General features: G+C 40.6%; 1 protein-coding gene across 1 annotated transcript; it reads left to right on the top strand.

Moving 5' to 3' along the window:
* The first annotated feature begins 5,872 nt into the window (after positions 1 to 5,872).
* F2RL1 (F2R like trypsin receptor 1) lies at positions 5,873 to 12,067 on the top strand. Its single transcript, XM_007436278.3, has 2 exons — positions 5,873 to 6,238; positions 10,359 to 12,067. Exons 1-2 carry the CDS (start codon positions 6,166 to 6,168, stop codon positions 11,450 to 11,452), a joined length of 1,167 nt encoding a protein of 388 aa, XP_007436340.1. The 5' UTR covers positions 5,873 to 6,165; the 3' UTR covers positions 11,453 to 12,067.
* The last annotated feature ends 235 nt before the right edge of the window (positions 12,068 to 12,302 follow it).

Below are 12,302 nucleotides of genomic sequence, written 5' to 3'. Positions count from 1 at the left end.
AACTATCAGCGCTGCTAACATCTTCTGGTGTGGATATTGTGGCAGTTCTGGGAAGCTCAACCTAATAAATATGAGCTGCACTGAGTCTTCTTCTTTTGCCTGGGGCAGCAAAAAACGTTTTGCACAAAGGCGCCTTGCAGGTCAGCAGTGTCCCTGATCTAGACCACCATTTTGAGCTGGATGTTCACTTCCTATTTTTGTTGTTTCATTTGGTAAGTCATCATTTACTCTGATCTACCAGGAGCAGTCCAGGAAGAACTGCTTCCCTAGACAGGGGAAGCAGGAGGAGTGTCTGCTACTCCTCCCAAATGCTGTCCCCATCCCTTCCTCCCCCTGCCAGCCCCTTCCCCAGCAATAGTACCCCCATCATCCAATCTCAAGGTCAGCTGCCCTTGCAAGGTCTGGGGGGAGGAGATAGTCCTCAGAGCAACTCAGGGTGGCCAGCAGGAGATAAGCCAGTCAGAAGAGCCCTGTCCCATAGATGCAAGGAAGTGGCTACTTGGGTACTGAACTGGGAAGCAGAAGAGGAGAGCTTGGTAACAATGCACTCTCTATCTCAGTTGGACATGTGTTCATTGGTAGAGCCAGACCCATATTAGAATATCCTATGTTGCTGTTTGCTGTACAAATCAGGAATCCAACATGGCTGTTTTGAAGATCAGAAAAGAAGAACCATTAATCCTCTACCTACATTTACCATTTCTCAGTATGAAATATTTCCCCCAGTATAGGTACCATATCTTCTATGAAATTACATTTATTATTTACATAAAAATAATAATAAAATATAATGGCAAGAACATTTTCCAGCTTAACAAGAAAATAGGAATAGTAAAAACCACACTTCTCTAGGCAAATACACACCATTTTGTCTAAATAGAGGCAGCAAACCTGCTCAGACTTGCTTTAAAAATGGTGATTTGCTGAAATTCTTAGGAGATAAGCTAATGGTTGTAAATCATACATGACATAGAAAAGATTCCTCTGTTCTTGTTCACCATGGAAGGAACAGTCCAGATTTGGACCTCAAGATAGTTTGTCTTGTCATTTGTTTTTTTTTAATCAAAGTCTGACAAAAGATTACGAATAGCTTGAAATATTCTAATAACATTCTTTAAGCGAACTAAAGATTTTTGCAGCCTAATAGTACTTTCATTTTTAATAGAGTTTTTAAAGCTAAAACAAGTTTTCTTTAATAGCATAATAAATAGCAGGAGAAAATAAATAAGAACTTTCTAGCATCTGAATTGTTTAAATAAATAACATAAATAAATTGTAATTTAGGTGTCAGTGTGTGTTATTTCTGAGTCATTCCTTAACAGAATGAATGGTGCATTTTACAATGTTGTCAGCATGATTTATCAAATGCACAGAACTTAGTGTTTAATAATATGTATAGAATTGTTTTGTGGGTTTCATTCATACTTCATAATGCTTTTTGTATGATGAAAGTGTAGGTGATCCAACCAATAAATAAATGAATGATAGGTTTGTTGCTATCTTTTGTAATTCCATGCATATAAAAAGCTTCTCCTTTTGCTTATGTGAGGAATGCACATCTATTCATGTACTTGAAAGTTTGGAAAGAGCATCAGGGTTATTACAAAGCACAGAAGAATATTTTCCCCATTTTGATATCTTGGGATAGGATATATAAATTAGGACAGATAGTGCGGCCATGAGTTCTGAGAACCAGTTTGGTCTAATGCAGTGTTTCTCAACTTCAGCAACTTTAAGATGGATGGACTTCAACTCCCAGAATTCCCCAGCCAGCATACTGGCTGGGAAATTCTGGGAGTTGAAGTCCACACATCTTAAAGTTGCTGAGGTTGAGAAACACTGGTCTAATGATTAAGGCTCCAGGCTAGAAGCCAGGAGACTGTGAGTTCTTGTCCTGCCTTAGGCATGAAAGCAGCTGGGTGACTTTGGGCCAGTCTCTCTCTCTCCGTCCATGACGTCAGGCTCTGGTGACAAGCCGGTCAATTAATTCCTGTTGCAACCAATGGATCAACATTTAGTTGATCCTGAAAAAGGGAAAACGCTAGGAAGAAAAAAAAGTGTGGCCATGAGTTCTGCAGTTTAAAATCAATCTCAGGATAGACCTGCAGCCTGAATTCATGATTCATGAGATTGTAGATATCAGATTACACCCACTATTCAAGGATAAAGTGATTAGAGTTGTTCCCTCCCCAATTCCGATTACAAAATTGATGTAATCTTGTCCAGCTGGATTAGATCAACCAGATCCAAAAATGAAGGAACAAGTTCTTAAACTCAGTTTTCTTTGCAATTTAAATGTTATTGAAAGCTTTTCACTGCATTGTTTGCTCTGGATCTTTGTCATGTGCTAACTTTTAAAATATTCATAATAGCCTTATTTTGGAGTTTTCTTCAAGCTAAATGAATCAGTAATTGGCAACTGTAAATAAATCTACTTTTGATGGGAGAAAAAGAATGAATCATTTGGGGTCAAAATAGCAATGTTCAAAATTGCAAGATACCTCTCATCCAAAACAGATTTGAGGGCAAATACTTTTTAAAAATTCCATTACAGTTAACTTGAAAAGAAACATGTCATAAAACTAGACAATCAGTAAAACAATGTAGTCAATTGAAATAAAATCACTATGAAATGAGGTAATTTTAGTCTTTGACATTTATGTTTCTTCAATCATTTGTCCCACCATCTTCCATAGAATTATATACACTTGAGAATGGCTGTCCTAGCCATTCTAACTTTTTTTGTTCTATGAAAGGGAAAAAGGGAAAATATTTTACCAGCTTTATGAAGATCTACACCTCTGCAGCTTTTTCTTACTTCTTAGTGAAACTGGCAGGGTTTGGGCTTTGTAATTTCACAGGCACTTCCAAAAGATGCTGCTGGAAATTCTCCTGATGTTTTATCTGATGTTGTGGCATTCTCACAGGGTTCCCTATTTTTCCCCCCTTATATAAAATTTTTCCATGAAACTATTGAGCGGGGGGGGGGGGAAGAGTTTAGAATTGTGTTCAGCACAGACATGTTAAACGAGTACTCATCTACAGTAATAACTGTGTGAGAGCTAACAAATTGAGATTTAATCCAGATAATAGTAACTGCTACTGGGTGGTATCTTAGTCCAGAGAAATGGGATTCATTCTATTCTGAAGGATTCCTGAAGGATCAAGTCCATAGTTAAAACATACAGTACTCATAGATCCATCACTGTCATAATAGGTTCAAGTGACCTTTGTAAATATCTCTTATGAGTTTAGTCTGGCAATCTCTGTTGGAAATTTATAACTTCTCATGCTCTGGTAACCCTCTTATAATGCATTCTGCATAGGCCTCCCCTTACAGGCAATGTGGAACCTATAGCTGGTGCAAAATGTGGCAAAGTTTTAAGTGGAATTAAATATTTGTTCCAAACTGCTTTCACCAGCTCTTAATTCATTTCCAAGTCCAGTTCAAAATATTGATTTTGAGTTATATAACTTTTCATGACTTAAGATCTGAGTACCTATGGAACATTTCTTCCCTATGTATCAAGGCATGCCCTAAGGTCATTAATTGAAGTCCTGCTCCAAATGTCCTCCCATTCTGGCACTGGAAGGGTGAATACTAGTGCCAAAATCTTCTTGATGGTAGTGTCCCTCCCACAGATTTATTCGCCACAGTGAAATGTGACCAGCATCAACCTTTACTATTGTAAAATGGCTATTACTTGTCCCCTTCAAAGGAACCCACCTAGGAAACTTGTGTGTGTGTGTCTTTGCCTTCCAGCTGTACTATAGTTTTCTTTCAAAGGTGCATCATGTTGGTGTATACAGAAATACTTTCTTTTACCAAAAAGAAAGAGGAGCTTTTGGCTAAAGTGACTAGGCTCCTTCTCCCAACAGTTTAACTAAGGAAGTGAAGAGATAAGTGAAAATAATGGAAGGAGAGTACGCCAGCCTAGAAGGATACCTGTGTGATTACATCCCAGTCAGAGGACAAATGGGTCAGTATTACCTGGGGGGGGGCAGTTATTATGATTGAAGATAATACAGTTTGGGGTAAGGAAGGATTTCAGCAGACAGGCTTTCCCATTTTCATTTCCTGGTTAGGGAGTTCCTTTAAAAAATGTTACACTTGCATTTTTCAGTTCAAAATGGAAATTGCATCATTGATTTTCAGCTATCACATTCCAGGGGGTGCAAAAAGATGGTTTTGGGGCCACTCTGATCTATAGACTGCACAGGAATGTTTTCTCCAGCCACATGGGATATAGTGGCATTTAAGGCCCTAAACATAGCACTTAGTGTTAAATGATGTGAGCTAACTAGAGTTGAAGATAAATAATATGCTTTTTAAAACATAAATGTACCTTTAGCCTGGTATTGATTTTTGATTCCATCTATATACTTGATATGCAAGAGGCCAGATATTTTTGTATTAGTTTTGGCTTTTTCTGATTAAAATCAAAACCCCAAAGCAGTTTGCAAATACAAATACGTATGTCACAGCAAAAATAAAGCACTATATTCCCATTTTTTAAAAAATCAGCAGCATAAGTGTCTGTTAGGGTGGGGCAACAGAGGGTAAGGGAGAAAACGTGTCTTGCGGCACTGGGGCACAAATTCCGACCCTTAGTTAATTGCATGTATTGGAGCTACACAAGAATGAAGGGCTGAAATTTGTGTCATACATCATGATGCGTATTTCATCATGCTAGTGTCATCATGTTTAAGAAGAGGTGCTGATGATCAACAACAGAACAGCAGAGATATCAATATTGTTAATTAATAAAAAGCAGTCTAGAGATGCAGGGATTATAAAACTGGTGAGGGGATACTTGCTCCTGTGCTGTGGTCTTCTCTCTGATTGCCCCATTTGGGTTGGATGTCCATAGGAATGTTCATATGGAGTTATAAAAATACATTTTAAAAGAGCAAATGTACTTTTGATTTACACACCCCAAACTTGGAATTTGTCACTTTATGAAGAGTTACGGCTTTATCTAATATGGAGGAGAGCAAAAAAGGTCACTCTTCAGTGTTGCAGACAGACCTTCCCCAGGTTATCATCAATCTTTGATTACAGATAGATGTTTGCTTTCTGTTCATAAACTTGCTCTTTATCAATGCAGCAGATAGACTAATATTACTTGGTGCTTAAAAACTAGGGGAAACGTTTTATTGTATGCAAATTAGTGTTGTTTCATTTTGGTTTTTTGTGGGCTCTTTATTCCTTTTTAATATGAGAAAAATGAGAGAGAGACAGAAGGAAGAAAACAAGTTGGCTCAGCACACAGCAATAAACATTCATCTACAGTGGTGTTTTTCAAACTTGGCAACTTTAAGATGCTGGCTGGGGAATTCTGGGAATTGATGTCCACACATCTTAAAGTTGTTGAGGTTCAGATACACTGACCTACCCTACTGTTTATGTTATCAGAAGTGAAAACTGAGCATCAGGCTCAACTGTAGGTGTGGATAGGTGGCTATCAACAACAGAAAGAAAGGTGCTTCTACAGTTTGCGGTAGACAAGGAAAGGAGACACCGCACTGGGCAGCCCTTCTCTTTGGGCGCCGGGCGGCCTCCTCCCTTCCCGCGAGACTCCAAGCAGAGGCCGCAAAGGAATATGCACGGTCCCTCAGCGTTGAACGGACAGGCCTGCTCCGGGCTGACACTTTGCGATTATAGGTACGGATTCGCTTCATGGTTGCTTCAGGTCATTTTGGTGGTTCTAATAAAAACATCCCCCACGCGCTTCAGACCTTCTTAATGGACGCACAGAGTTTTTCTTTTTCAGTTCAGAGCTAGCTCCTGTTGAAACAGGTGCGGTCATTCCCAGGGAAGAGCTTCCAAGCGGGTAGAGACGCGGTCTAGCCTTCCAACTGGCGCGTGCGACGCTCGGCGTTCTGCTGCGCCGCGCCGCGCTCTCGGTCTCGCTCTCGGCGCAGGAGAGGCTTTCCAGCGCGGCGCCGGGCGAAACTCCTGCCTTTCCCGCCCCTCGCAGGCTCAAAGGACACCTGGCCGGCGTGACACAGCGAGGGGGGACCGCCCTAAAGGTGGCCACAGGCCCCGCCCCCGCCGCCCTCTCCTTTTTTATAGGCTGCAGCGAAACTCCGGTGAAACTCCCGGGGTGCCGACGGGAAAGGAAGTGGAAGTTCCGGCGCTCTGGTGGGTGCCGTGCCGCGGACATGGGGCGCCTCCACCAGCCTTGGCTGAGGGTCCTGGTCCTGGGGGGAGCTCTGGCCGTCGTCTGCGCTACAGGTGAGAAGCGGGAGCCCTGCGCTTGGGAAGTTTTCGCCCTCTCTCGTCTTCCTTTCCGTCGGCGCGGGAGTTCCCACCTTTCGGGCTGGTGGGTAGACTGGCAGTTCTGGGAACATGCTGTGCGTTGAACCCCCCCAAGGGGCTGCTGGACGAGGGGTGGGGGGCGGCTTGCCCTCCCAACAAAATGGCTGCCGTGGGGACAGGACCAGGGACAAACCCTGCTTTATCGGAGTACTACCTGCCCTTTCCTTCCTGCTCCTACTGATCGCCACTCCCCAGAGCGCACTTTTTCCTGCTTTTGCTTATCCTGACGCTCCTGGGGTCAGCAGGAGGACAGCCTAGTGAAGGGTATCCGGCTGCAGCCTCCCGTTCTTTTTAATGTTGTGAGGAAGGTTGGGGGCCGTTCTTGGAAATAAGATGCTGGACTCTGGTGGTTGTCCGCAGGTTCGTTCCCCGTTTCTTTTTTGAAAAGGGGAAATGCCAGATAGGTTAGGAAGCCTGAGGTACCAAGGGAGATTCTTTGGGTGTATTACTGTGCTCTGGGCACCATATTGGGAATTTGGTTTATAGTCCTAGTAATAGAAAAGGTTCTTGTGTAATCAAAACAGGAGTTAGTTCATTGGGACTTATTCCCCAGTGCACTGAGTTGCTGCGGTGATGTTATTTATTCATTGAAGCTTTTTTTTGTTCCTCTGTCTGATAAATCAAAGGTTAACTTGAGGACCCACACCTAGTTCCTAACGTTGGCAAAAGAAACAGGTTCTTTAGAGCAGAAGCAGAAGTTTGTTTTCTTAACTCCTTTGAGGGGTAGATCTCTAGCTACAGAGGCTTCCAGAACAACAGAAGTTCACAAAACTTTTTCCACCTTTATTGCTTTGCTTGAGAAGTCCCAGTTCAGTGTTTCTTGGAATACAATTTGAACTACTGACTTGTAGCAAACTAGTACCTCTTGTACTTTGACTTTCAGTAAAAAGATCCAAAGAGCTTTATTTCAAAAACCCACTGTATTTTTTTTCTTACAAGAGAATGTTGAACATTGTTTTTTTGTTGTCTGTATACTTAATTGGTAAGGGCAGAACTATCTGCTTTCTAGTAAGTAAAAATTGGTTGTTGTAACATCATCATACTCTCTTTGACAAGGCAACTAATACATCTTCAAAACAGCATAAGAAGTCATAAGGCTGTTTCAGAAGGATAACCCTAGACTGGAAGTGTAAAAATTAGCCTTGTATAAAAGTAATGTCACAGTATCCTTCCTTGAATGAATGTGCTTACTCTGTGTGTGTGTGTGTATATAGTTGTTGTTATTCAGTCGTTAAGTCGTGTCCGACTCTTCGTGACCCCATGAACCATATTGTGCCAGGCCTTCCTGTCCTTCACTGCCTCCCTGAGTTGGCTCAGTTTCACACTCATTGCTTCAGTGATGCTATCTAACCATCTCATCCTCTGCCATCCTCTTCTCCTTTTGCCTTCAATCTTTCCCAGCATCAGGGTCTTTTCCAAAGAGTCCTCTCTTCGCATTAGGTGACCATCTGAGCTTGAGCTTCATTATCAGTCCTTCCAATGAGCAATCAGGGTTGATTTAAAGGAAATCGACTGGTTTGACCTCCTAGCAGTCCAGGGGACTCTTAAGAGTCTTCTCCAGCACCACAGTTCAAAAGCATCAATTCTTCGGTGCTCAGCCTTCTTTATGGTCCAGCTCTCACAGCCATACATTACTACTGGAAAAACCATAGCTTTGACTATGTGGATCTTTGTCGGCAAGGTGATGTCTCTGCTTTTTAATATGCTATCTAGGCTTGCTATAGCTTTCCTCCCAAGGAGCAAGCATATATATATGCTTAAGCAGCTATAACTATTCTGTTCACTTTACTTCCATTTTAATTGCTTAGAAATTCTAATCTAGACTATAAAGATGATGCTAGATTCTAAGAGAAGTGACAGATGAATTTACATACAATATAAGAATATGAATGTGTGTGTCAACATGAACAAGTGGTATATGGTCATAAAGCAAGAAGCCCTTCCTACCTTGGCTTATGCTCAATAGATGTAACTTTGCAGTTTGATTCTGCTACGGGTGGAAAAAGAAAGGAGAATGTATCTGCAGTTCGTTCTCAATGTATTAAACTAATCTTTTTAATTATAGCAAAATTCTCCATGATTCGGAGGGAGTCATTAGAGGATCAGTGCAAATTCATATGGAATAATTTTATCAATGAATGCAGTGTCTTAATTTTAATACTCAGTATTACCCTCATTAGCTTGTACTTATCTGAAATGTTGGGAAAGAATAAAGAGCTTGGGACTCTGAGGTATATTCTACAGAGCAAAATAACATGGCCACCTTAAATTGCTCAACATGAAAAAATCCTAAAATGCCCTTTACTTAGATGAAGATGTGTCTTTGCCTAATAAGGATTTTCTCTCTGCCTATGCCAAAGTACATAATTTCTACATAAGGGAAACAGTTTCTATTTTCCTGTCTAGGGAAGTTTCAAGGGGGTGCTGTACAAAAGCATGAACTCTTCCAGTGAACAAAAAAAACTCAGTTTGCATAAATTAACGTGTGAACTTCTGACCCATTGTGTCCAATTAAAAGTAATGGTCTCCCACACAAGGGCATGGATGTAATGTAAACTGCACAGTAAAATAAGCTTGTCCTGAGTATGCTAGATTAAAATGAGCTGGTCATATTGAATGCCTGGGAACTGGTAGCCAGGAATATTGTGCCTAATTCTCAATCTCTTGTATCAGGATAGGTGAAGTTACATGCGAATCAATGCATGATTCTCAATGTCAGGTTTATACTATAATACCAGTTGACAGATATAGTGGGATGGGGCATTTCTAGGAAAATAAAAATATCCTACCCCATTATTTGTTTTCTAGACCCTTAAGATAAAAATAAATCTAATGGGGTCGGAAGCAAAACTGGTTGTAAGTTATTAAATATGCATATGTTATTTGTTGAGCAAAAAATGAGTGTTTATAGGGTGAGCTATATATATCCCCATGAGTTCCTTGAAGAAAATATTTGAAAAAGAAATTAAAAAGTAAAAAGATTGGCGGGGCTGCATATATTTTTTGTGCTGGCCAGCTCACACTAGCTGGGCAAAGTAGAAATTTGATATATGCATTTGTTCTAATAAATGTGTAGCTTTTTCCATAATAGCCTACAAATTCAGGCTCAAACTCTGATCTAACCGAGGTGAGATTCTCTGCAATTTAGACTGCAGGAATTGCATCCTGTTCCCTTTATAGAAAGCAACACTGTTGGGGACAATCCTAAACTAGAACTTTTCTTGTTGATATGCAACATTTTCCCTATTGTGTTGTCCTCCAGATGTGTTTGATTACAGCCAGTTGAAAACTCCCTCGCTTACAGTAAAATCCTCTACTGCGGCAACAGATTAATTTTTTAAAAAAGGAAATTGCCTTTCCAAGTTTGCCATTCTGGCCCAGACTAGATAAGATTCATCTATAAAATTGGAGTTAGACTTCAACATTAAAAAGCAAGAAAAGGTGCAGAGCTGATCGTGCCTTTTTGTCCCTCCGTTTGGCTCCATCCAGAATGCAGGAGCGCAATCTGCAGCAGGTTACCTGTGTTCCTGGAATATGCAGGGGCAACATTTGGAAGTAAGAGTAAAGGGAAAAATAGGGATGTTAAGTTATACATTTAAGGCCCTTATTTCACCCCTTAAACTCTCCAATCCTTCCTACATTGGACTGATCTTTTTTCTTTTTTTAGAGTTTTAAGGCACCTATTTTAAGGCACCTCAAAATCTGGCCCAAGTTTGGCCTCGTGACATTGCTGGCCACGTCCCCTGAACCTTTCAGGGGCCAAACCAAGGGCCACCTCTCTTCCAGCCACAAGAAAGTCACTTTAAAGTGCTGCAACTTAAGAATGTTTTGCTGTAGAGTTTGTCTTACTAGTCTTCCTATTGGAGTCAAGTTGCCTGTGTAGTCTTTTCAGCTCAACAGTAATTTTATCCCAAAGCAAATGAATTATGGTACCAATTATGTATTTATAACTTGTTACTTCATTATATAGGCTGTATGGGAGACTGTTAATTAATGGCCAAGTAGCTTAACATATTTGCTTTGTTTCTTTTTTTAGTGACAAACCAAAGTAACTCTTCAAAAGGAAGAAGCTTTATCGGTCATAAAACCAATTCAACAGATAAGGAAGCGTACAACATAGATGACTTCGCTGCCAAAATCCTCACAGGAAAACTGACTACAGTTTTCTTCCCTGTGATCTACATTATAGTTTTCATCGTTGGCTTGCCAAGCAATGCCATGGCTCTGTGGGTTTTTTTCTTCAGAACAAAGAAGAAACACCCCGCAGTGATCTATATGGCTAACCTGGCTCTGGCAGATCTCCTCTTCGTAATCTGGTTCCCTCTGAAAATTGCGTACCATATTAATGGCAACAACTGGATTTATGGGGAAATCCTATGCAAAATACTTGTTGGGTTCTTTTATGGAAACATGTACTGCTCTATTCTTTTTATGACATGCCTCAGCGTGCAAAGGTATTGGGTAATTGCAAACCCCATCCTGCACTCAAGAAAGAACTCGGAAATTGCTGTGAGAGTTTCAGCGGCAGTATGGGTACTGATACTGCTTGGCACAGTGCCACTGTATCTTGTTGACCAAACTGTTTATATTTCTAACCTTAACATCACCACTTGTCATGATGTCTTACCTCAGGCTGTGTTGGCCAATGACATGTTTAACTACTTCCTTTCCCTGGCCATTGGGGTCTTCTTATTCCCAGCTGTTCTCACTTCTGTGGCTTACATTCTCATGATAAGGACTCTTAATGCTTCCACAACAGATGTAACGATTGGGAAGAAAAGGAGAAGAGCCATCAAGCTCATCCTTACAGTGCTTTCTATGTACTTGATCTGTTTCCTGCCTGCCAATATTCTGCTTGTGGTCCATTATGCCCAGATCAAAAGCAGCGGCCTCAGTAACATATACGCATCTTATATCACAGTGCTTTGCCTTTCTGTTCTAAACAGCTGCATCGATCCATTTATCTACTACTTCATTTCAAAAGACTTTAGGGATAATCTGAAAAATGCCCTCCTCTGTCGAAGTGTGCGCACTACCAAGAGGATGCAAGTCTCCCTCTCTTCAAACAGATACCCAAGAAAATCGCCCTCTTATTCCTCCAGTTCAAACACAACTAAGTCAACTTACTAAATTTGTGCATGTAAGACAGGAATGCCTGGGTTCCCATGGACAGAACATTAAACTGAACTCCAATAACATTTAATAAACAAATGTTCAGAGCTGGTAGACTTATTTTCCATACAGAATCATATGAACAAGCATGCTCTTCACAAAGGGAAAAATCAATGTGGCACCCCTGATATGGATAATACTGTATATTTGAGTGTCGTTTTTAGACCACTGCAAGACAGGATTGTTTTTACAACTGATTAGCAGATGTGCAAAGAAGTCTTCCATGTTGGTGTTGATCAGCCAAGCAACTTGCACCCAGTGCTCAACTGGTTTGAGCTTTTAGGCAAGTTCTGTTTCATAAGAACAGAAGGGGAATTGTAGGAGAACATGAGTAATTGTCCCTGTTTGCCAAACCTGTCTTTTCCTAATCCAGGATCCGTGAAAGCCCTGGAATACCATATTATTGATATCCCAGTGACTGTTCTTTGCACTAATATACTTAATACCTTTATTTTAACTGTGCTATGAATATGCAATGTTTCCAGTAATGTAGCATGTAATTATTTGCTTACTGCAATATTTTAAATGTTTTTTAATTAAAGGAATGCTTTTATATACAAGTGAGTTTGTGTGGATTGATAAGAGCTCTGTGACAATTTACTTTCACTTAACCAAATTTCTTTCTTCATGTGAAACTTCCCTTTTCTTCTCATCAGCTCCAAATGAAATAAAGATATAAAAACCACATCTCCAAATCAATGAATGGATCAATAGAAGAACTGGCTGATTTCATTTTCTCCCTCTGCATGATGCCCAGGGCCACTAGTGTGTCTAGTCAGGCTTCCTGCCCATCCAATTGTATTTTATT

This window comes from Python bivittatus, unplaced genomic scaffold (genome assembly GCF_059951505.1).
Source record: "Python bivittatus isolate LINGU-HERP-01145 unplaced genomic scaffold, Pbiv_v1 ctg000850_np1212, whole genome shotgun sequence".
Taxonomy (NCBI): Eukaryota; Metazoa; Chordata; class Lepidosauria; order Squamata; family Pythonidae; genus Python; species Python bivittatus.
The sequence above is the reverse complement of the archived record's forward strand: the minus strand, read 5'-3'. Positions and strand labels throughout refer to the sequence as shown.